Here is a 26028-nt window from a genome sequence, read left to right as displayed (position 1 = left end):
CGGTCTCTTATAAAGGACCGATGCAAATTCAATTGATATTTGCATCGGCCCTTTCAATGCAAATATCACTACAAAAAAATAGCCATTTACCGACGCAATTTTTCTACTATAGCGACGGTTAAAACCGTCTACAAGTAGTACCGACGGTTTCTATAACCGTCGGAAGAGTGTTGTTATTGCACCTGTTGCTACTTTACCGACGGTTTTATGAAGGCGTCGGGGTAAGGTTTTTCTATAGGGGCGTCCTACCCGCGGTTTAAACCGCCCCTAGCATCTGTTTTCATTAAAAAAAAATACCGACTGAAATTCAGTCGGTAAGTCGCTAAAATTTTAGTAACCACTTGTAAATTTACCGACGAAATTTTTGTCTAAATTCATGATCAATAATTTTGGGATTGCAGCCTCAATCTGAGGAAGCAAACACGTTATTACAATTTACATCATGTCAATAACAAAATATACCAGTAATAGCAACCTCATCTTGGCATCATAATTGTCAAAATTAAAACTAAATAAAACTAAAATTAACTAAATCTGAAGTCAGCAAAGTGACCAAGTTTGATGATATGTTGAAAAATATCACCAACATAATCAGAATCAATCTCAGATTTTTGTTGACTACGAGTAACTTTCCACCATGTTCCTGAAATTGTTAACCCCAAATAAACTATCAACTTTGTCAATCGACAATCGACAATAGATTAAATAAAAATTACTTACAAAGTGGGTTCCTCAAGTAGAAGCAGCAGGCTCCATCTTTCTAGCAATGTAAAATGGCAAAAGGCAAACTGAAACAATTTGGGAAAAAACGGAAAACAAATCAGAACAAGGTGACTATGAAATGTGAGACCAACACATGTAAAGAATAAAATTAGCAATTTATTAAAATAGAGCCAAGAGAAAAAAATAGGAAAAACAAGCAGGAACTGATATTTAACAATAGAAATGAATCAAGATAATTGCTTATGAACTATTTACCACTTTGATTTGTCTGTTCTCAACCCCACGTTCCTTGATTAACTCAATAGTTGCAACTCTCGTACCACCTGCGATCAAACAAAAAGGGCTATGTTGCGGAGAACACGAAGGAAGCAGTAACGAGTAGGTCGATAAAAGAAGTCAAAAGGGAAAATGAGCAAGGCCAAGAAAATCTGGAAAAGTGATTGAAAATGTATGATTAATTAAGCATAAGTTTAAGTGATGAAATTGAAAATGAGGATAAATTAAAAAAGAATATATACTTGCAAGAAGGAGGATTCCAGGAATTGGCATCAATATGGTTCAAGGCCTGCAGCAATTCCATGTTGTAATTAGTCGAAAACTTGAAATGTGCATACTTTTTAAGGTTGGAATGACATAAATTGGGTGAAAACTCACAATGGAAATGTAGTAGATGACCTTATTCTTCAAGATTAAATCATCTCTGAGCCACAAGTTCTTAGATTTAGGGTTGAGAAGACCTCAATCCTTAACAAAATCCCAGTATAGTCAGGGACAGTTCTGCTTGTCATACTGCTAAATTGTTCTCCAGAAACATTTGATGATTTAGAAGGAACAGGTAGTGTTAAGAAAGTGCAAACCAGCTTCATTCCCGCCTGAAAAGTAACTCAACGATCAACGAATGCCAAAATACGGATGACATCATTTCAGCGTTGTACATTCACATACGACACATACCTTGCCCCAAATGTAACCTTTAGTGTTCTTCTGCCCCTCTTCTTGATATGATCCATCCTCATTCACACAAAAGTGTGGGTTCCCAGCACATTGAACTCCTGCTAGCTGCAATATTGAACAGAAAAACAGACATAAGTTTGCGAAGTGTCACAACGCCTGGATACCCTAGAATGCTTAAGAAAGCTTATACTCATTTGAGAGACTAACACCTAGAATGCTTCTAAAAACATGATTAGAATGACACATAATTCAAAATATTTTTGTCTCTTCCATTTCGGGTCTGAAGTCTGACAGTCATAAGCCAATCTAATTGGAAATAAGAGCAGCAAGTTCAACTCTGCTAGTAACATGTATAATATCAAAGTGAGACTTTAATATGGTATCATAAAACATGTTGAACTTTTTTCAAGTTGTTAATCTAATACATGCCCATTTTCTATACATCCTAACTTTACCTACATCAATATTCATTAGAGACATAATGAAGCAAGCAACTCTAGAAAATGGAGAAGCCCTCAATATCCCATGTATGAAATAAAAACAAACAGAACATATATGAATCTTAAATAACAGTTACTCATAAAACAAAAAGCAATCAATTAGACATGAACCTTAACATATATAACATATATACATAGGTATATATTTGCCAAAGTGATAACTAGAAGTACCTGATCCTGTTCAAAATTTTGGTCACATGGTCCAAACATAATTTTCCAGCAAATTTCAAATTATTATACTCAATTCATCTTATGCATGAATTGTTGTTCATCAATGTACAAAACTCATATTAGATCATATTTGGAGTAATTATATATAACTCATACAAAACCCTCTTTTACCCATCAAAACTGTTTCCAACAGGTGAGCAATTAATCCTTGTACAAACAGAATGAAAAATGATACTTACAGTAAGATTTTCCATCAGGCCCTGCACAGCTTCCCTCACTAAAAACTCAAACCGGCTATCTAGAGCTGAAGTTGCTTCATCCAAAATCAATATAGGACAACCCTAATACACTGCCCTTGCAATAGCTAGCCTGAATATTCAAGTAAGCAAGGAAAAATTAGGCTAGCAATAGTAGAATCACTTATTCTGCAACTTAAACTCATATTTCATGTTTAACAGACTAAATATTTTTTATGCAATAGCTAGCCTGAATGTTATACCTCATAACTGCTATCCAAGCTTTATCTTCTGGATTTTCCCTTCAACAAGCCACCAACTAAGAACAGAAGTAAAATAAAGAGAGCTCACCAATGTTATCCACCAAAATGACCGATGAAGCCCAACTCTAAGAAAAAGAGGAGAGATCGCAAGAGAAAAAGGTCACGGATGATAATACAAAATGGAAAAATGGAATCACAACTCATTGCTAATGGAACCCTAGATTTCTTACATACCAAATTTCTAGGGCTTGAGACCGACGCCAATGATCCACGCAAAGAACAAAAACGCAGAACTGATAAGGCAGTGGAGAATAAATCAAAATTACCAAATTTAGATCTAAGGAAATTCGAAGATACTGAAAATTAGAACTCGAAAGGGAGCTTACCAGTCGGAATCGGAAAAGGATTCGAAGAGGGAAGAAGACAAGTCGGCAGAAAGAGGAAGAAGCGGGGTGAGGGAGGGATGACAGCGAATTGGACTGTTAGGTTTGGGGTTAGTTTCTAACTGGGTTGGGCTTGATAACATTTAGCCCAAACCAATTAAAATAGAGTATTTTGTAGCTACATTTAAATTAAGTGCTGCTATTAAAGTGTTGGGATAGACTGTTTTTTTTGTAGTGTATAAATTACATTATTTGCATCGGTCTTTTAAAAGGGTCGATGCAAATAATGCAGTTATTTGCATCGGCCCCTATTAAAGGGCCGATGCAAATACTAAATGTCACGGCATTTGCATCGGCCCCAAACAAATGGCCGATGCAAATGGACTTTTTGCATCGGCCCCAAATAAAGGGCCGATGCAAATGGACCTTTTGCATCGCGCTTTATAAGGGCCGATGCAAATACATCGATGCAAATGACCATTTTTCTACTAGTGCATAAACATAATAGTTAGTATTAAAACTGCTCAATCGATAGTCTCCTCTAATTATCGTATCTCAGCCTCTGATAGTAATTATCCTATGTCTGTGTTAAACAGAGTTGTGCTAAAGCCAAGTGAGTAAATCAAAAAGATTTTAAATTCGCCAAATAGTTCCATTCACCCCCTTTGGAACTAATATTACCTCACAAGGGACCAACAACCTCCATCTTCGAAATTTAACTGCACCGCCAAACTCATCCATCTTGAAATTCTTTTTATTTTGTATGAATCTTTTTGGGTTTAGCTTTCATAAAGAGTGTCTTTTGTCAATTTTGAAATTGATCCTTTAACTCGCCCAATTCAATCTGAAAATAGATTCTATTCGGATCTTTTGGGCCTTCCATCATTCTGATAAGTTTTGAATACCATGTCTTTCCTTTCCGATTCAAAACTAAATTTGATAACTCATGATTGAAAATTCTTCTTCTTTTGTTTGAACCTCATTGGGTTTATCTTTCCTAACGAATCCTTTGCCAATTGAAATTGATACTCGAAATCTTTGAATTGGAGAGTTATCTAGAGATTGAGAGACGTTGGTTCATGGGCTTTATCAGATAAGTATCTATGCTATCTTTTGCTTGAACTCGCTTCTGTGAAACTAGATTGTATTAATGGAATTGTTTGGCCCTTTTAATTATGGTAAGTTTTCAATCCCTTTTATCTAATTAAGATACAAAATAATGAACCTTGTCAATTGGTAGTTATAAGTATTTACACTGTCTGAACACCCATGTCTATAATTTCTGCTACATGGTTCATGCCTTTGGTCATTAGCATTAAGACTTGTTTTTGGTAAACTCATGTCTTGCATTTGGCAACTGACTGCATATACATTTAGTTCTAATTTGTTCTGAACTGCAGTAATAAAGTCTTCTTCTTAGAAACTAGGTTGTATACTGTCAAACTAGTTTCTAAAATCTCCTCCTTAGAAACTAGATTCTGAATCAATTAATTCTAGCTTTTACATAGGATCCATTTCTAACTTCCCTCATCTCTCTTAAATCATAACAAATCCAACCTTTTGTCAATTCCAAAATATAGGCATTCAATTACCAATATAGGCATTACTAATTAGCAATCATTTTCCATTTGATAGTCTAAATGCCCTTTTTTTTTCATGTCAATAATTAGTTCACTCCTCTCATATCTTCTGTCTTAATGTGTGAAAACTGAAAACCCAAACAAAAGCAGTAAATCTCCAACTTCATCACGTGCCAGAGTATTTTGCCCACAAAATTTAAGAAAAAAATCCTATTACTATTTGACAGATGGTGAGGGGCCAAGAGGCTAGAATGAGTAGGAATATGCATATATACAAGGCAAGTACTCTTTAAGTTAAAAAATCAAGAGAAGTGAAACACTTTGTTTTCATTATATAGATAATCCCATGGTAGTTTCCAAGTTAGAATTTATAGGCAAGCACGACTCTAGAAAGATGGTCCAGAAAGGACCAGTTGAGCATAAAAGTTAATAAATCCAAATAAATTCACAGTTACTGTGAATATGAAATGACCATTAATTTAAAGTGTATGTACCTAGATGCATTCATATGCTCCAATAACAATGGCAGTGAAGTATTCAATTATTTCCACTCACATTTTTATTAAAATCAACACCTATCCTAATCAACTTTTGTGTTTCTCTTAAAAATGCTTATGATCAGATATGATTAAAAGGAACGGAAAACGGTTATCGTATTAGAGTCGTGTAATGTGATCTATAAATTACACGTAATTATATATGATATACATGCAATAAAAATAATAATCCATGTCAAATAAATTATCTAAATCATGTTAAAAATTAACGGTCCAGTTTTGTTGTTTCTTTCAGTTTTAACACTTGCCTGCCGCCGGATTCTTGAACAACTAGTCCCTAGGTATACTTTGGTCCTTCAAATCATGAGTGTTTTTTTTTTCCTTTAAAGAAAATAAATTGGGCTATACAAATCAAGGAAAAATAAAACTCAGACATTGGTTAATCAGGCCATTAAAAAGTATTGAGTTTAAAAAACAAAAAAATCATAACTGTACCTTTTTTGAAGCTAATTAATTTAATAAGCATTTTCTGTTCTTTAAATCAAATGATAAAATATAAGTCCCCTTCAATACAAATAAATTGATTAAAAATAAAAGTATAAAAATAATTTTAAAAATAATTCTATTTACAGATTCAATTTCACACACAATTTCTATCGGAAAATTATTTAAATAAATATTCCAAAAAATAGATCAGTGACATAAATGGGTCGGTGATTTTATATCGGAATGTCCGACGGAAGTGGCCGACTAAAGTAATCGGAATTTCGGACACAAAGCACTGACTGAACATTGTATCGTTAACCAATTGTTGTAACAACTTATCTAAAAAGCTATCAGTGACACATAAGAATCTGTCCAAATCTGCTTCTCTCTCAATCCCCAACGTTTCATGAAGTGATTCTGCTAAGTCAACATCAATGAGAAATATGGTGGTTAAGCTTAACATTTTTTTTTAACGTGATCAAGGTTAACTTGAATAATTTGAATGGTAATATTTTCTATCTGTTAGAAAAATGTGCTTCTGGAGTTCTCCACAGAGATACAAAATAAGTAAATTCGACATGTTTCCATAAAGATGTTCTTTTGGAGTTCTGATTTTCTTTTAAATAACAATAATATAAAATAATTAAATTCAACATGTCTACCCATGTCTTGTTTTATTGCATATGGTAATATAGATTATACATAGCTAGTAGAGAATTTAAAGACAATGAGTCTTAAAAGGAAGCCTTGGACACTCCTTGTTTCCACAGAACAGCTATGGGACTAGTAACGGTGTGAATTCTATCACTCCACGCAATTGATCCAAAACTTTGTGCGGTGTTGCTAGCCGAATCTAAACCCAAGCTTCGACTAGAAGTGCTGCTGGAGAATGTAATTTCATAGGATAAGCTCTTATTCTCTTCACTGAACACAAGCCTAGTTGGTGAGACCTTCACATCTACATTTGCAGGAGCATTCACCTTAACATCATAAATTGCTTTAGCAGAACTTCCCACATTCTTCACTGTCCTCTTATATGTAACCGCAGAAGAGGTATCCTCAAAAACAACAGAAAATGATGGGTAGTTTAGATTTCCTGGATTCCCCATATTATTATCACATATATCTTCTGGTGGCATCTCTTGAATAAATAGGTAAATTTGGGTCCTATTGTAACCAATTGCACAGAGAAATGAGATATACTCATCTTGATCAATGTCATAGATTAGGCCAGGATCAAGAGCAGAATTAGGATCAACATGTCCAGCTCCACGATCAAAGAGTGTTGAAGCTTTGCCAGTAGCAATATCACCAATGGTTGCTCCGGAATTATCCAAATTATAAGCAGTAGTCATTAGAGCGGATTTTATAGCTGCAGGTGACCAATTTGGATGTGCCTTTCGCAGCACAGCTGCGAGTCCACTCACATGAGGACAAGACATTGATGTACCTGAATCTAGCCAAAATTCAACTCTTCGGTCATCGTTTTCCATCTTTGAGGGAGAAACAGCACCAGTCCAACCAGCCAAGATCATAACACCAGGAGCTATAACATCTGGCGTTAGGATTTCTTCTGTGATATAGTTTGGACCGCGACTTGAAAAGGATGCAACTTTAGGAGATGGCGGTGAATCCCCAATTACTGATCCGCGGAAGACGATTTTTGCTGTTGGGGAATCATTAAACATGATGTAGTATCGAATCGAAGTTGCATCTGTATAACCAAGTGTGGTAGCTGGTGTAAGATAAGCCTCAGCAGCCAAAGTTAGATCATCTTGGTAGTTACGAACTATCATTCCAACCCCACCTGCGCGCTTCACTTCAATACCTTTCTCCGGTCTTTGAATTACCCCGTTGTCACAAAGCACAATTTTACCTTTAACTTTTGATGAATCCAAACTCCCCGCAGTACAATAGCTATTTCCAGCATCACCAGCATACACTAATGGGATCAATTTATCCGGTAAAGGCTCACCAGTGTAGAGCGATGCCCCGTGAAAAGTTCTCCCATCGCCAAGCACAACATCAGCTCGAAACTCCCTGTCAACGGTAGAAGCACCAACAGTGAGAATCCAAGGGGCAACGTTAACAGCAGTATATGCATCTGGACCTGAATTCCCAGCAGAAGAAGACACAGTGATACCATACTGAACTGATGCAACATATGCTCCAATCGCTGTGGTATCATAATAATATGGACGAGCTTTATTGGCACCAACAGATAAGGAGATCACATGGACACCATCTTCAATAGCTTGTCCAAACGCTGCTAGAATATCAGAGCCTGAGCAACCACCACTCCAACAAATTTTATAAACAGCAATTCGTGCCTTTGAGGCCATACCACGAGCCTCACCCTTTGCATATTGGTAAAAGCTCGCATTTTTAACCAATGATCCACCAGCAGTAGATGCTGTATGCGTTCCATGACCTTGTGTGTCTTTAGGAGAATGTGAATCTTTTGATGCATTATAGCCATGATAGAATGCTCTCGCCCCTATGAGTTTCTTGTTGCAAACATAAGAAGGAAATTCATCTGATGTTTCACAAATACCTTTCCAACTCGCCGGAACATCAGACATACCATCGTCTGAAAAACTCGGATGTCCTGGCCATACTCCAGTGTCAAAAACACCAATGATAATGTCTTCTCCAAAATCACCATCAAGCCAAAAGTCAGACTCAGAAGAAAGGCCTAAAAATTGAGGTGTATGAGTGGTATGGAGCTGATTAATCTCGTCTGGGATAACGGAGATTACGCCGGAAATGCGACGTAATGCTTCAGCTTGATCGGGTGTAATGCGGGCGGAGAAACCACTGATGGCTTGGGAGTAAGTATAAAGGATCTTGGGAGAGTGAGGAGAGGGAGGGAGGGAATTGATGATGGAGGAGTACCAGTGGTGGTGAGAGGAGAAGAGGGCAGGCTTATGTGATTTGGACATAAAGACAATGAAAGTTTGAGGATTGTTAGATAATGGTGAAGACAAGGAACAAGAGGCTAAAGAAAGGAAGAAGAGAAGGAGAGGAACAACAGTAGAGACACATGATATAGCCATGTTTGAACTTCTTATTGTTCTTGGAGATTCACAATGGTTAACATTGTGTATTTATATAAGTAAAAAGGACCAACAACATCATGGAGATAAATTATTGGCTTGTTATGTCATGTATAATAATTTTTCCTATGGGTTAAATAATGATAAATTATTGTCTTGATAAAAGATTTATAATTGGATCATCCATTGAGTTTGAGATTTCAGTTCAATTGATTTCACCACATAGTATTAGAGTTATAGTGGTCTTAAATCAAATGATAGAGGGTTCGACAGAACAATTGGTTCCATGATATAGTTTTAGAGTCTCTTAGCTCAAATGATAGAGGGTTCGAGACAGAACAATCTCATTAATTTGTGCAATTAAAACACCCAGTGAGATGGATCTGCGTTCTACATGTTGCAAGCTCAAGATATCATTAATATTTTTTTAATTAATTGCAGTCACTATATACGTGTTGATATGTGTATTGAGGATCCTTCAAATAACATGAAAAGTATTTTCGGATACAGAAATGAAGAAGTTTAACCGTGAATGAACTCCTAATAAAATTAGTTTCCCTACCGAAAGAAAAATGATAAAGAAATTTATGTGATCATAATGTGATCATTTATATATGTTAAATCAATTATTTTATATATGTATTTAGCAATTATTTAAAAGCATTTTAATGGGGGTGCCTTGCATTAATCAATTATTTAAGAGTATCTTAATGGGTGTGCCTTGCATTAGGTAGATTTTTTTAATTGAAATTTTAGTTTATTTTTTTAAGCTACCATTTAATAATTTGTTTTTTCTTTGAAGGTACCAACTGTGATTTAGAAGTTACCATTTAATAATTATTATTTTTAAGGTACCATTCAATAATTTGTTCATTTTTAATTAAGTTTATGTGTAAAAAGTTAGGAAGTCATGGCTGCTCTTTAATTTGTTTCTTTGCCATTTCTATTCATTAAATGTATGCTTGCCAAGTATTATTTTTTTATGAAGTTATAGTATTAGAATAGATTGAGAATGAATGATCTGATCCTCGAAAGAAAAGAATAAATGAAATTTTATTGATTTGTAAAAAATAATTCAAAGATAAAAATAATACAAGAACCCATCTAACTTACACAGAAACTAAAACTGCCGTTAACGTTTATCCTCTCTAATTCAAGTTATGTTTAAAACTGAAAATTAAGTTCTAAAAAAATAAATTCTGAATTTTAAGCATTAAATATTATAAGTATCGAAAGTATTAAATCATACAAATGTTACAGAAATATTAATCGATAATACTTAACTTAAAATGTAAGTGAAATATTTCTTAATTAACTAATTTAAGTGATGCAAACAATTTTATTCAATTTGTCAATGTTCTGCACAATTAAAAGATACAGATTTATGACATTTTTATAGGCTTATAATGCAACAAAAATGGAGATTTTAAAGGAAACAATAAAATCTCACTACTTATCTCACTAACAAACTAAAGACCTAGTAAAACTAAACTTAGTAAAAAAACAAACTTTGAATCAGAGAATCAAAATCTCAACATTACCTCCTGATTGAAAGTTTTTTTTTTTTGTTACTTCCCATCACCATCTTGTAATCGAAGCACTTCTCTCCTGATTGAGTAATTTGCAATTTTCAAGAAAATTCCCTCAACCACTCCTCCATTGTTGAGTTTTGCTTCAAATACTCACAGATCCCTTAAAGATCACTGAGGCTCTGATACCAATTGTTGGGATTTTTTGAGAAAGCCTATAAAAGAAATTAATAACAAAACATTGTGTTAATAATTTTATTCAATTTGTCAATGTTCTGCACAATTGAAAGATACAAATTTATGACATTTTTATAGGCTTATAAAAATGCAGATTTTAAAGGAAGCAATAAAATCCCACTACTTATCTCACTAACAAACTAAAGACTTAGTAAAACTAAACTTAGTTAAAAACAAACTTTGAATTAGAGAATCAAAATCTCAACACCTTCCTATTGTTTATCTATGTTTCATAGGATTAAATTCATCATTTTTCCCTGAATATATATGGTTGTTTCAAAATGGGCACTCAATTTTAATTTGTTTCAATAAAATCACTAAACTTTAAGTTTTATCTCAATTAGGTCACTCCGGCGATTTTAATGGTTAAAACGCATCAAAATAATGACATGGGTGACACGTCAAAATGAGTTAACTCAAATATCTGATCAAAACGAAATATGACAGCCACGTTTCAGGTATTTTTATGAAAAACCTAAATTTTATTTTTTTTTCATAAAAATAATCGACACATGATAGTTAGGTGATGCATACGTGGATGTCATGTGTCATTTCGTTTGGAAATCTGAGTTGTTTCATACTGACGTGTCACCTATATCATCATTTCGATGTTTTTTAATCACTGAAATCGCCAGAGTGACCTAATTGAGGCAAAACTCGAAATTAAGTGATTTATTAAGACAAATTGACATTGAATGACTATTTTGAGATAACTATATAATTTTAGCGACAAATGGTACAACATTTAACCCATGTTTTGTAACCTTTGTTCCGGGTCACTTAGAAAACCAAGCAACTATCATAATTTAAGCAAAAACACCAACATAACTACATAAAGGCTCCTTATTTATTACCGTCTGTCAAAATCTCATAACCAAAGAATTAAATAACAAACCAAACAATTTAACCCGTCAATAATATTCATTTAAATTTAAACAAATAATCAAATCCAATAATAGAATAAATGTAATGAAGGTCTATGAAATTGCTAATGGGAATAAGACTGTTGTATTGGCCAGCCTGAATGCAGGGTAAACCTGGAAATCTAGCAAATAGGAGAACTTCTGAACCTAGCATGGAAATTTCAACATGGCAAGGAGTGAGCTGCCTACTCAATAAGCATAATGGTAAATATTTATATTTATATATATATATATATATATATATATATATATATATATATATATATATATACATACAGTTCACATATATTATATTTGATCAGTCAAGTAATCATTAAAATTAAATAGATGATATCCAAAAACCAGACTCTTTACTACTCGTAATATCCTAAAGTTATTATATTTATTTTAAGGGCTCTAGCTAAACCTAAGTAAAATATATCTAATGGTCTTATGGTGTTTTATCATCAAAATAGGTATGCGTTATCGTCTACTCTTGCAAGACATACAACCTTGAGACTTCATAAGATAAGTACTTTTATAACGGTACTGCTATCGTCTAATCTTGCAAGACACAGTACCAAACCTAATCCAAAATTTAATAACACTCTATCGTCTCCTCTTTCAAGACAGGTGTATACATTCACAGTATCAACAAACCTCCAAACCATTGTACCTATCCACTTAAGCTAGCTAATTAAGTGAAATTCTAAGATGAGACGCATTTCCAATCAACCACGGACATTTTCCTTGTAAGGTAAGGATTCAATACGTGATAAAATAATATGCATCTTCTACGATTTAATTAAGCAAAACCATACCACTAAATAATAATTGTTCACCACAACATTTGATTTTCCAGAACAAAAACTAGCTCATGCTTAACATTATCAAGAACAACATATAATATACCAATAGTTATAGATATAACTTTCCTGGAATTAATATACATATAGTTATTGACATATAGTTATAGGTATAACAACATATAAACAATTCTTCTTCCTAAAACAGTATAGATATAGACAAAACCTTTTTTTGGAATAAATTATAATGTATATAGGCATATAAGTATTAATTATATATATATATATATATATATATATATAAATATTTATAATTATGATTACCTCTCGTCTCAAAAGCTAATTAAACTGTTCAGGGTCTTGCTCGCCCGTCTTCCTCTCCTATAATTATAGAAATACATTCCTATAATTAATTATTATTGAAACAATAATATATATGCAAAAATGTATACTCAAAATGCTTCTAACCCCACCAAATACTTTAAGATTTCATATTAGTCTAATTCGTTCAATTCTCCTAATAGACCAAGAATTAAGAAACACTGTTATAAAGACTGGAACCTAAACGAAATGATTAAAATTCTGCCCGGAACGCTCACCGGAGTTTCGCCGGAATGCGGTAGTCGGAAATTCGCCGGAGTTGTCGAAAGCACGAACCGAGACTACCACAAGATAGCTAACGTTTAGGAGAGTCGAAAAGTACGGTCCTTTCACTATTATAATCGCCTAAAAGGTCAAAATCTAACACTTTATCGGTGAAAAACGCACGCGCCGATCACCACCTTTTCGACCAGAAAAATAGCAATATTGGTCTTGAAATCTTCCTTACATGATAAGGAATTCAATGGTGTAATTTTTGTCTCAATTGATGCCCGGAACAAAGAGTTATGGAAGAAATTAAGGTAAAAAGAAAAAAAGAAACGAAACTGCAGAGGAGGGTGTTTTTGGTTCTGGAAAAGAAAAAGAAAAAAGGGAACCTATGTTCCGGCAACTCCAACTCCAACTAATAATAATAATAATAATAATAATAATAACTTCACAAACAATTTGATATTAATTAATATAATAATAATAATAAGTTAATAAAACACACTTATTTTACTATAATTTAAAATAACTTTTATAATTTTTATTTTGCAAAATCACTCCATAAACTTACGGATATTACAGTTCTACCTTTCTAAAAAAAAAATTCGTCCCCGAAATTTACGTACCAGCATGCTCAAACAAATGCGGGTATTGTTCCATCATGGTTTCCTCCAGCTCCCAAGTTGCTTCTCTAAGCGATTTGTTGTGACTCCACCTTACTCGTACCATAGTCATTTCCCGTCTCCTCAGCTTCCGTATTTGTCTCTCTAAAATTTCCACTGGCCTTTCTTTGACTGTCAGATTCTTGTTTACAACTTCGATCTCCGGCTCAGGAATCATATGGCTCGGGTCTGACTTATACCTCCTTAATACAGATACATGAAAGACATTGTGAATCTGAGATAGTTCACTTGGGAGATCTAACCTATAAGCCAAAGGTCCAATTCATTCAATAATTTCATAAGGTCCAATGAATCTTAGACTCAACTTTCCTCGCCTACCAAAACGTACTATCCCCTACCATGGAGATACTTTCAGAAATACTTTGTCCCCAACTTCGTACTCCATTTCTCTCCTGTGTTGATCTGCATAAGCCTTATGTCGCTCTTGAGCCGCTTTAAGGCACTTTTTCACCATATTTATCTTCTCTATTGTTTCCTGAACTAACTCAGGTCCTTCTAACTGTCTTATACCCTCAACATCCCAACAAATTGGACTTCTACAAGGTCTCCCATAAAGTGCTTCGTATGTTGCCATACCAATACTACTATGGAAGCTATTGTTATAAGCAAACTCAATCAACGGCTGGTACATATCCTAATCTCCCTGAAAATTAAGTACACAAGCCCGCATCATATCCTCTAAAGTTTGAATGGTCCTCTTTGACTGCCCATCTGTTTGAGGATGAAAAGCAGTACTAAAATTTAGCTTTGTTCCCATAGCTAACTGCAAACTACCCCAAAATCTAAAGGTAAATCGAGGGTCTCTATCTGACACAATAGAGACGGGTATACCATGTAGCCTCACTATCTCAGCCACGTACATCTTGGCCAATTTGTCCATTAGGTCACTCTTTCGCATTGGTAAGAAATGAGCAGACTTTGTCAATCGATCCACAATCACCCAGATACTGTCATGCTTCCTTCTAGTCCTCGGTAACCCAACTACAAAGTCCATAGTAATCCGTTCCCACTTCCATTCTGGAATAGCTAGCGGCTTCAGCTTCCCAACAGGAGCTTGATGTTCAATCTTGACTTGTTGGCAAGTCAGACACTTGGAAACAAACTCTGCCACATATTTCTTTAAGGCAGGCCACCAATAATAGGATCTTAAATTCCTATACATCTTAGTCATACCAGGATGCATAGCATAAGGAGCATTGTGTCCTTCCTCCATAATCTCTAGTCTCAAATTGTCCACATCTGGGACACAAATTCGGTTTCCCATCACCAATAATTCATTTTCCTCAACTGTGATGTCTGGTTTTTTTCCTTGCTTCACTCGCTCATACATTCTTTGTAAGAATGGATCTTGCTTCTGTACCAATCTAATTCTCTCTCTTAAGTCTGGTTTCAGCTGTAAGGTAGCCATAAGTCCGGTCACCTCATCAATTCTCAGCTGAACATCCATGGATCTCATTTCCTGTAAAGGATTCATTTTAGCCAATATACCAAAATTCTTTCTACTTAAGGCGTCTGCAACCATGTTAGCCTTTCCCGGATGGTATAACACCCTGGTCCAATACCATATAGATATTGTCCGCTTTGGCCCAATTCCAACACATTGGGCCTCACGGCTTTAAAACGTGTCTGTATGTATTGGATTCACATCTTACTAATAAGCCTCAATCACTCCCTCTCCATTTCCGATGTGGGATTCAGTTCATTCCTGCCCCCATCGCCATCCCTTAGGGCCGCTCCTTGCTCAGGCCTTCTTACCTCGGTGCCACCCACTCCGGACCGGGTCGTTACAAGCCCACCAGCTTCCGCCTGGTTCGTCCCTGAATCACACATCGTACGGGGAGAGTCGGCTCTGATACCAATTAAATGTAAACCCCGTTCCTGGTCACTTAGAAAATCAAGCAACTATCATAATTTAAGCAAAAACACCAACATAACTACATAAAGGCTCCTCATTTATTACCGTCTATCAAAATCTCATAACCAAAGAATTAAATAACCAACCAAACAATTTAACCCGTCAATAATATTCATTTAAATTTTAAACAAATAATCAAATCCAATAATAGAATAAATGTAATGAAGGTCTATGAAATTGCTAATGGGAATAAGACCGTTGTGCTGGCCAGCCTGAATGCAGGGTAAACCTGGAAATCTAGCAAATAAGAGAACTTCTGAACCTAGCCTGAAAATTTCAACATGGCAAGGGGTGAGCTGCCTACTCAATAAGCATAATGGTATATATATATATATATATATCCACACACACACATACAGTTCACATATATTATATTTGATCAGTCAAGTAATCATTAAAATTAAATAGATGATATCCAAAAACCAGACTCTTTACTACACCTAATATCCTAAAGTTATTATATTTATTTTAAGGGCCCTAGCTAAACCTAAATAAAATATATCTAATGGTCTTATGGTGTCTTATCATCAAAATAGGTATGCGTTATCGTCTACTCTTGCAAGACACACAACCTTGAGACTTCATAATATAAGTACTTTTATAACGGTACTGCTATCGTCTAATCTTGCAAGACGCAGTACCAAACCCAATCCAAAATTTAATAAGACTCTATCGTCTCCTCTTTCAAGACAGGTGTATATGTTCACAGTATCAACAACTCTCCAAACCATTGTACCTATCCACTTAAGCTAGCTAATTAAGTGAAATTCTAAGATGAGACGCATTTCCAATCAACCACAGACATTTTCCATGTAAGGTAAGGATTCAATATGTGATAAAATAATATGCACCTTCTACGATTTAATTAAGCAAACCCATACCACTAAATAATAATTGTTCACCACAACAATTGATTTTCCAGAACAAAAACTAGCTCATACTTAACATTATCAAGAACAACATATAATATACCAATAGTTATATATATACCTTTCCTGGAATTAATATACATATATTTATTGTCATATAGTTATAGGCGTAACAACATATAAACAATTCTTCCTAAAACAGTATAGATATAGACAGAACCTTTTTTTGGAATAAATTATAATGTATATAGGCATATAAGTATTAATTATATAGATATATATATACACATATAAATATTTATAATTATGATTACCTCTCGTCTCAAAAGCTAATCAAATTGTTTAGGGTCTTGCTCACCCGTCTCTTCCTCTCCTATAATTATAGAAATGCATTCCTATAATTAATTATTATTGAAACAATAATATATATGTAAATGTATACTCAAAATGCTTCTAACCCCACCAAATACTTTAAGATTTCATATTAGTCTAATTCGTTCAATTCTCCTAATAGACCAAGAATTAAGAAACACTGTTATAAAGAATGGAACCTAAACGAAATGATTAAAATTCTGCCTGGAACGCTCACCGGAGTTTCACCAAAATGCGGTGGTCGGAAATTCGCCGGAGTTGTCGAAAGCACGAACCGAGACTACCACAAGATTGACAACGTTTAGGAGAGTCCAAAGTACGCTCCTTTCACTATTAAAATCGCCTAAAAGGTCAAAATCTAACACTTTATCGGTGAAAAACGCATGCGCCGGTCACCACCCTTTTCGACCAGAAAAATAGCAATATTGGTCTTGAAATCTTCCTTACGTGATAAGGAATTCAATGGTGTAATTTTTTTCTCAATTGATGCCCGGAACAGAGAGTTATGGAAGAAATTAAGGTAAAAAGAAAAAAAGAAACGAAACTGCAGAGGAGGGTGTTTTTGGTTCTGGAAAAGAAAAAGAAAAAAAGGGAACCCTATGTTCCGCCAACTCCAACTCCAACTAATAATAATAATAATAATAATAATAATAATAACTTCACAAACAGTTTGATATTAATTAATATAATAATAATAAGTTAATAAAACACACGTATTTTACTATAATTTAAAATAACTTTTATAATTTTTATTTTGCAAAATCACTCAATAAACTTACGGATATTACATGTTTCCTATTCTTTTATTATTTTCTTCTAGTAAAAAAAATATTATTTCATTTTTAGTTTCACGATAGAAATAAATAATTTGAATTTTTTCTTTCTTATCTTTTGGATTCTTATTTTTATAATGAGCATAAATTATTTGATTTTTTCTCTCTTATCTTCTAATTCCTACTTTTTATTCAAATTATGATTTATATCATTCTATATCTTAACTTATTAAAATTTTTAACTAAAACATATATATTTTTAAAAGAATACAAATAGTTTTATTTTTAAAATTACAAAGGAAAGAGAAACTAAAATAAAAATAATTAAAATCTGATTTACCACTCTACATATAATATTTATTTACCAACTACAATAAATCATTTGTAGTACTGACATAAAAATAATTAAAATCTAGAATCTAATTTAATTAGAGTCTAAAGAATCTAATTTAATTAACAATAAATATTGATTAATCATACTCTTATTCTCAAAATGTAAATAGTAACAATTAATATATGCTTTCATAAAAAAACAATCAATATATACAATTTATTAATTAATTAACAATAATTTAAAAAATGAAAAATTAGTTGTTATCCTGTAAACATAAAGTTTGGAACAAGAAAAGTTAATAATTAAAATATCTTTTTATTATTTTATCAATAATAGTGACTAATGATATTGATGAGGGCATCCTTCCTCTAAGCCCGAACCCGATGCTACGAGACGGAACATGGGAGAATCCATCGAAGGAAGGCGAGAGCAAAGACAACCAACAGAGCACGCGGGGCGTACCTGTTGTCCTAAAATGAGACTCTAGCAAGTGTACTAGATATAAGTAATAAAGTGATAAGTCAAGTATCGTCTCCACAGGGATTGAGATCCAAAATAATATAAGAAAATCGTTGCTGAACAGTGTGTGTGTAAAGGTATCTTTTTAGTAAAGTTGATTGTTGAGGTTGGTCAGTTAAGACAAAAGAGTGCTACTTCTATTAAAGATATAACAAATAGATGACAATTAAAAGATAGAACAGGCTAAGCACAGCCGACCAGGTAGTGTAAGCTCCTAAAACAGTCCAACGAATCAGTGACAATACCAATGAAGCCAAAGTATCAGCTTTAATGCTCACTTAAGTCAACTCTCGTGTGTTCTTAAGTTTCTAAGATTTACTAGTACCAATAGCGTCCTAAAGGAACATTCTTTCTTGCATTAAGATCGAAGCCGCATTTCTGTTAAGAAAACCTTTGACACAACCATCTAACATGTCTGCTTCGAGGTTGCGAGGTTGATAGAGATATCAGTGAAGATGCAAGCAGTGTCCTATCATTCATCTATCACATGCATAAATGCCTAAGCATAGAAATATAAACCCTCATCAACACATCATTGGTAAAACACTATATATTCATTGCAAAGTTATAAGACTTACATTACCAGCCCAGACTGGCCGTGCCCATTCAAAATATATTACTCACTCATATTGAGCAGTGAGCAATAAGAAATTCTTCCAACATTCAGAAACTCCATCTTTGGAGCTCTCCTCTTTCCTAAACAGTGACTTTGTTTTCTTAAAAATATGCTCTCCCCAATCTTCCCTTTGCTACATCTATTTAAAGGAAAGACCGGGGCCAAAATCGGTACCCGAAAGTACCTTTACAAAATATTACAGAAACAAGTCAATCGTCCAAAAATCTAAACAAACTAGAAATGATAAGGGATCCTTTTGACCCTTGAACACTCAAGGGTCGAAACTTCTTGTCATCTTGCTACTTAGGTAATGTTCTGATACACCTTTCCACCTGCTGCCTCTGACACACCCACTTCTGTCTTGTCGCTGTCCGTCATCAGATTATCCGGCGTTTGACCGTTGGATCAGAGAAAGGCTCCAACTCCTCTTTGGCAGTAGCGAAACAAGCTGTTTCCAGATTGTTTGGCTTCATCTTTACTTATTTGTAAAAAAACATTAATCAGCCCTTCATTCTCACAATATAACAGAAAAACACCCATATTCATTTATAAATAATTTGTTAAAACTTATTCAATTTCATGCCTAACAAATACCCCCAAATTGAATCTTTGCTTGTCCTCAAGCAACCAAAGGTAAGAAGGAAGATAATTCAACAGAAGAAGAGTTAGGAATGAAATATTACATAGAATGATATGGAGAACATAAATTGATTTGTTCAGCGGGGTAGTTGACAGATGTGAGCTATGATCTCATTGAAAAGTTAAAGCTTGTTTTAAACTGTGTACTCTAATCGAGAAGTTCCTTAAAGCTTAAAATTAGACTTCTACTTTCACAAGGAGCAACCACTCCCCCGACATGCCTCACTAAGGACTGGAATAAGTCACTCACTCTCGCATGGCATTTATTTACCATAGGAAAAAGAATGCAACTTCACTCCTTAGCTCAGTCACTACATCCCTAGGGTGTGAGTTTGCCTTTTGGTCCTGAAACTATGGGTCAAATTTTTTCCAAACATAGTCCAAAGGACTTGACAAAGGTTGTAATGTTAGGTTGAGGTTCTGGTTTGGCAGTGAGAAGCTATTTAAGTGTATAAATTATGTCTTTATGCAAATTATTTAACCTACTCAGCTTTCAACATCTTAGCATTTCTTTCCTTACCCCACCCAACCTACATGGCCTGCTTCTTACAACAAACTATTCTTTCTATTCATAGTGAACAATCATTAAAGATTTCTCCATCCAAACACATGATTCCCATGTCCCTTTCTATCTTTATTTTAGCATCATCTGCTCAATCGCCTTTGTTTTCATGATTTGTGTATCTTTAAAAACACGTCATTTCAAATTAAGCAGCTGGTTTTGAAGCACAAGACAGAATTCAGGGTATTTAGGAATATCAGTGAAAGGAGTGGGTTTCTTTGCGTGGTTTTAGAAAGAACAGGTTACGGCTCAAGTTGGTTATCCTAAAATTTTGAGTGCAAAGCACATGTGGCTTTTTGTGTAGCGGAAAGGGAATCTAATTGCCTTTTTCCTCCTATGATTGATAAAAAGAATCTCCATTTCAACAGGGCAAACCAAGGAAAATTCTCCCTAAAGATAGTAAGTGCTGGCCCACTCAGAAAAACATCAATGCATATTTGGATGCAATTGCAGGCTCAAGTTCTCATCATTTTTGGGGAAAATGCAATAAGGCAAGGGTTTCTAATTGTGAAAGAAGATTTAAAAATTTAAAAATTTTTGGAACTTCCAAACTCGGAGAGTCATAATTCAAACAAACAACTAAAACCAGACAATTGATCATAATACGCACAGTCTGTGCAGTGATTCCCGTGGACACAAAACAATCGAGGAGATTGAATAAACAAGGAGACCAGAAAAACTAAGAAAAATTGCAAAGGACATTTACATCAAAGATTTATAAGGGGATACTTGCTATTCACCAAATCAATTAAATTAACAACCTGAATAAGCATTTATCATGTTATGCATGTATATATTGTGATGTGTAATTCCCCACCCCCAAATTAAAACGGAACATTGTCCTCAATGTTAGCAGGATGGCATCAAAGTATAGACAATAACAGCATGATAACATAGGCAGAGTGCACAAATTGATAGAGTAAGGGTATTAGATGCTACCAAATGCTAGGACAGCGACAAAGGTGACGAATCAGACGGGCTGGGAGAGAGAGGAGTTAACCTCTCTATCCGCAGTGGCAGGAATGCCCTCCCCTTTCGAGGAAGCATCAGCATTAGCAGGTGTTTCAGGTGTTTTTCTTACCGGACTCTTGACTGAAAAACCAGATGGACTCTCCTTGCCATGCTCCTCAATACAGAGGGTTTTGAGCATATCAATCGATCCCTGTTGTGCCTCGTATTTATGCTCAAGTGCAAATATCATTTCACGGTTGGCCTGGTTTTGAGCAATCAGGGAGTTGAACTTGTCAAGGATGTCCTCACTGGAAAGCTTTGCACATTTCTTATAGAAACCCAGATCCTTTGGTAGCTCGACTTGTTCGGAATCCAATGAGACCGACACAGTTGTTCACTTTTCCTCTTCCGGCTTTCGACTCGCCTGGCTGCAACAAAGTCCGCCATCCAAACCCACTTTCCATTCACCACTTTGCCAAACAACATGCTCTGCAGACTCCGGAGATCAATCTGGTCCGGGTGGTTCACAATAGTGAGCCGAGTGCGGTCCTCAGGCTTAAAAACCCCTAGGGATTCAGCAATTCTTGTCACAATGCTCCCGCAGCAGATGACTGAAGAATTCTTTTTACCAAAAGCACTGATGTACTCCCTAAACCAGTAACCTAAATTCATCCTTGGCCCGATTGCCATACTCCACAAAGCCGTAAGGTCTGCATGCGGCATAGTGGCTTGATTTTCGCGAGAAAAAATTATGCCGGAGACCAGGTTATGCAAGTAACGGACAGCATAATCATCAATATTTGACGCCTTGGAAACGCTCCTGTCATAATGTGGATGTCCCGAAATAGAACTTCAGAAGGCAGTAGGGTCAAAGACATCATGGGTCTTAGTAAATGCTTCCTTGTAGCTCTCGGACTCCAGGTCGTCATCGTCCGTAGTGCCTAACAAACAGTTAAACATGTTGAGCGAAGGTCTCTGAGTGTGACCAATGAGCTTGAAACTGAACTTCCCTTCTTCATCAGGGTCAGTGATCTCAGCATCGTGCTTGAAAGTAGCCAGGAACTCTAACGTTAGTTCTTTGTATGCCGGCTCCGTCATCTCAAAGAAGCAGCCGAAATGGCCTGCTTCCATAAGCTTGCGCACTCGTTCAGCAAGCTTGAGCCTCTTCAGGGTGTCCCAACAAACCGTTCTTATGGGCCCAAATTCAAGTTGAGCCAGATCTTCGCAGTACGTTTGCACTGCAGCATCTTTGAACTGAGAGAGTTTTTTCACAAGTTTTTCATCCGGAACGAAGGCGACCGTGCTTGGTTCAGTCATCTTGCCTTTGGCTTTCTCTTTCTTTGTAGAGCCCTCGATTTTGACGTGCTTGCCAGATCCACGAGTTCTCATCTGAAAATCAAACTAAATAGGTGCCTCCACAACCGTGTATGAGAAAAAGAATTCTTGGTAAAGGTGTGAGAGAATAGTGAGTAAAGAATAATTAGGGTACCCAGCAGTCTGCTTCCTTTAAGTAGAAAAGAGGAGACAGATCTCTTGAACTACCGCCCTAAAGATCGTCTTATAACCCTGCCACCTGGAAGGAGTTATATGGAGAGATGACCATACCAGGTGAAAGGACGCGAGGGTACCATAAATCCTTCATTTACTGCACACCGTCTCCTTTTGTTTTTACCGAGGGGGCGTATAGGCTGAAATTACAGCTTATGACAGTGGATTTGACGTGTCCCTTATCTTTCTGATTTGAGTGTTTATTTTTATTTTGAAGTTATTCCCCCCCCCCCAAAAAAACTCTTACTACCTCGCTCCACTTCCCTCCATAGATCACACAGGCAAAACTTAAAACCTTACTCTTATTGACAAGGGTAGAAGTTTTATATTTTTCCCTGTGAGTATATCGATGTGACTTGAATGCATGGTTAAAGCAAAAATGAGACAATGTAATTATTATCAGGTAAATGACTTAACACATGATGAGGGATAGTAAAATAAAAAGGAATTGTTGGAGGGGTACTTTCCTGCTGCAATGGGTGTTTGCAGCGAACACCTTGTGCCTCTGGTTATTGGTGTGGAGGGTCCTGGAAGTGAATAGTGTCAATCTTCCTCTTGTGGTCATTCTCAAGATACGGTTTGAGACGCTACCCGTTCACTTTGAAAGGAGCATCACCATTTTTTAAAATTTCCACAGCTCCATGCTCGAACACCCTGTTTACCGTGAATGGTCCTGACCATCGTGACTTTAGCTTTCCTGGAAACAGCCTTAGCCTTGAATTGTACAAAAGGACGTTTTGACCTTCATGAAAGACTTTTTCCTGGATCTTTTTATCGTGCCACTGTTTGGTCTTCTCCTTGTAGTTTACTGCATTCTCGTAGGAGAACAGCCTGAATTCTTCCATGTCGCACAGTTGCAACCTTCTCTGTTCGCCAACAGCCTGTGTCTCAAAATTCAAGAAAGTTAACGTCCAGAAGGCTTTATGCTCCATCTCAACTGGAAGGTGACAAGATTTTCCGTACAACAATCGGAATGGGGACATTCCAATTGGTGTTTTGTAGGTAGTTCGATAAGCCCGCAAAGCATCGTCCAGCTTGTTCGCCCAGTCTCTCCTAGAATTTCCCACCGTTTTTTCCAATATCCGCTTGATTTCTCGATTTGAGATTTCAACCTGCCCACTTGTTTGTGGGTGATATGGAGTCGCAATTCTATGAGTGACTCCGAGCTTTCCCATTAGCTTTTCAAATTGGGCATTGCAAAAATGGGTCCCCTGGTCACTAATGATGGCTCTGGGAACACCAAATCAGGCAAACAGCCTTTTTAGGAATTTTACAACCACACGAGCATCATTAGTCGGACTATCTATCGCCTCAACCCACTTACTAACATAGTCGACCGCAACCAATATATATTTGTGCCAATAAGACGTAGGAAATGGTCCCATAAAGTCTATTCCCCATATATCAAATATTTCACATACAACGATGTTATTAAGGGGCATGGCATTCCTGGCCGAAATATTACCTGTTCTCTGGCATTCATTGCAATTGCTTACAAACATGTTGGCATCTTTAAAAATAGTAGGCCAGAAAAAACCTGATTGGAGCACTTTTGATGTGTCCATATTTATGTACATCTTTATATCTTAATTCTCTTTAGTTTAATGTTAGTTTAACTTTAATAGTGCTTATTTATCTTGTTTTGTGTTTTATAGGTGTTTTGGAGATTCAATTCAAATTGGAGATTAAAATGCTAACTTTATGGAGCTTAAAGTGAAATTGGAGAAATCTGTCAAGTCCTAAGGCATGCCCATGGCTTAGGCCATGCTGAAGAAGGAAATTATGACCCGTGCCCATGGGTAAGGACCAGTACAAATTTGGGAGTTGGGTTTTGCTTAGAAGACTTCTATTTTAAGATTTTTACTCTTTGTAACTTTTATTATTAGTTTTAAATATGTTAATACATTATTATAGGATTTAATAATATAGAATCCTAGTAGGAGTTTAATTCTATATAGGATTTTATTATTAGATTTTTATAGGGAGTTATTTAGTTTCTCTCCAGCTAGAAAAACGTGGAAGGTGGGAAGAGTGGATTTTTACGTTTTTAAGAGACAAGCAAGAACATCGAAACATCATCTTTCATCATCGACATCTTTTTCTTCCAGCAACATCATTCTTCTTCAAGCTTCTTCATCTTTGGCGTTTTATTCTCTCTTCCATGAGGAACTAAACTCCAATTTCTAGCTAGAGGATTTAGGTCTTGAACAATGGAATTGTGAGATCATTCTGTACTTCATCTTTTTCATCTATTTCAAGTAATTGATTTCTATTCTGTTCTTATTCATATTGCATGATTTAATTGAATCATTGATTTAATTATTTACTTGAAATCGTTTTGCTAATTAGATGTTTAAATACGTAATCGTTTAAACCATCTGATACAAGTAGCAAATAACATAGTTGATTGTGGACAAACTTTTAACCTATGTTGTGAATTGAGATTGATATGCTTTAAATAATCCCGCTTGTGTGATTGTTGAGTAGAATTAGCATCTCTTTTATATTTAATGCTTTCAATCAAATTAAATTCTAAAGCTTGTTTAGAACTGTTTGATTGATTAGAGGTAATTAGTGAACGTTTCCTGATTATCTAAACGGTAAGAAGAGATAGGTTGTTAATGCTTTTTAATAACCATAACTAATTTATTTGAAGGGTTGGAACTTATAATTTCTGTGATTGATGATCAATTAGTTAAATTCAAGACTTGAATTTAACCTCTAGCTGGAATCGCCTCATATTAATTCAATCATTGCTTGTTGTTTAATTGTTTTTACTGCTTAATTACTTCTAGTTAATTTTATTCAATTCATTCCACAAACCAAAACCCCCCCTTTTTTACTTTTAATTGTTAGTTTCAAAAAGTTATAATTCGACCAGTCTCTGTGGATTCGACCCTACTCCACATTTACTACAGTTTTCTAGTTCCAAGAGTAGGTATTTATTTTTGGTGAATTCGACACTCATCAAATTTTGGTGCCGTTGCCGGGGACTAGTGTCTTTAACAGAATTATTTCTTTTTATTTCCTTTTTCTTTTGGTGATTTTGGAAAGAAATGGATCATGTACTTCAACATGTTAATGAGTTCCAATGGAACAATGGCCATTATGTTGATCATTCATGTCTTAGTTTTAGTTCTAATAATCAATCAATTCAAAATTACTATCAATCTCCTCCTAGTGATCACTGTTCATCAAGCTCATGTATGTCTCTTGAAGAAATTGTTCATGCTTTAGGTGCTAATATTTTGAAATTTCAGCATAATACTTTGATATTTCAACAAGAGACTCGAACAAGTCTAGAAAATTTGCAATCACAAATGAATCAAATGTTTA

General features: G+C 35.3%; 2 protein-coding genes and 2 long non-coding RNA genes across 7 annotated transcripts; all 4 read right to left on the bottom strand.

Moving 5' to 3' along the window:
* Positions 1 to 358: 358 nt before the first annotated feature.
* Positions 359 to 3356, bottom strand: LOC136223289 (extra-large guanine nucleotide-binding protein 1-like). Of its 4 annotated transcripts, none has more exons than XM_066011217.1 (10): positions 3234 to 3356; positions 3082 to 3140; positions 2848 to 2972; positions 2588 to 2717; positions 1678 to 1782; positions 1378 to 1595; positions 1242 to 1288; positions 979 to 1151; positions 721 to 788; positions 359 to 643 (listed from the first exon to the last, which is right to left on the bottom strand). In XM_066011217.1, exons 4-6 carry the CDS (start codon positions 2600 to 2602, stop codon positions 1413 to 1415), a joined length of 303 nt encoding a protein of 100 aa, XP_065867289.1. In that variant the 5' UTR covers positions 2603 to 2717; positions 2848 to 2972; positions 3082 to 3140; positions 3234 to 3356; the 3' UTR covers positions 359 to 643; positions 721 to 788; positions 979 to 1151; positions 1242 to 1288; positions 1378 to 1412. The 4 variants fall into 4 exon arrangements, with proteins under 4 accessions (XP_065867289.1, XP_065867291.1, XP_065867292.1 ...); XM_066011219.1 differs by having other exon boundaries at positions 979 to 1046; XM_066011220.1 differs by having other exon boundaries at positions 1399 to 1595.
* Positions 3357 to 6428: 3072 nt separating this feature from the next.
* Positions 6429 to 8888, bottom strand: LOC136223060 (subtilisin-like protease SBT1.4). The gene has a single exon (XM_066010849.1). The coding sequence runs from the start codon at positions 8847 to 8849 to the stop codon at positions 6528 to 6530; it is 2322 nt and encodes a 773-aa protein (XP_065866921.1). The 5' UTR covers positions 8850 to 8888; the 3' UTR covers positions 6429 to 6527.
* A 1267-nt stretch (positions 8889 to 10155) lies between these two features.
* Positions 10156 to 13305, bottom strand: LOC136223061 (uncharacterized). Its single transcript, XR_010685807.1, has 3 exons — positions 12923 to 13305; positions 12648 to 12704; positions 10156 to 10593 (listed from the first exon to the last, which is right to left on the bottom strand). It is a non-coding gene; the product is annotated as an uncharacterized lncRNA (long non-coding RNA).
* Positions 13306 to 15720: 2415 nt separating this feature from the next.
* On the bottom strand, positions 15721 to 17337 carry LOC136223062 (uncharacterized). The gene is made up of 3 exons (XR_010685808.1): positions 16968 to 17337; positions 16693 to 16751; positions 15721 to 15776 (listed from the first exon to the last, which is right to left on the bottom strand). It is a non-coding gene; the product is annotated as an uncharacterized lncRNA (long non-coding RNA).
* Positions 17338 to 26028: the final 8691 nt, after the last annotated feature.

The sequence above is a fragment of the Euphorbia lathyris genome, chromosome 3, assembly GCF_963576675.1.
Source record: "Euphorbia lathyris chromosome 3, ddEupLath1.1, whole genome shotgun sequence".
Lineage (NCBI taxonomy): Eukaryota > Viridiplantae > Streptophyta > Magnoliopsida > Malpighiales > Euphorbiaceae > Euphorbia > Euphorbia lathyris.
Note: the sequence above shows the minus strand (reverse complement) of the source record. Positions and strands in the feature narration are given on the sequence as shown.

Bases quoted from the DNA above. Each gene is read 5' to 3' on its own strand.
- LOC136223289 (XM_066011217.1), bottom strand. The intron at 1,596-1,677 runs GTATGTGTCGTA...GTTACTTTTCAG, and splicing joins AAGGTTACATTTGGGGCAAG to GCGGGAATGAAGCTGGTTTG.
- LOC136223060 (XM_066010849.1), bottom strand. From the start codon at position 8,849: ATGGCTATATCATGTGTCTCTACTGTTGTTCCTCTCCTTCTCTTCTTC.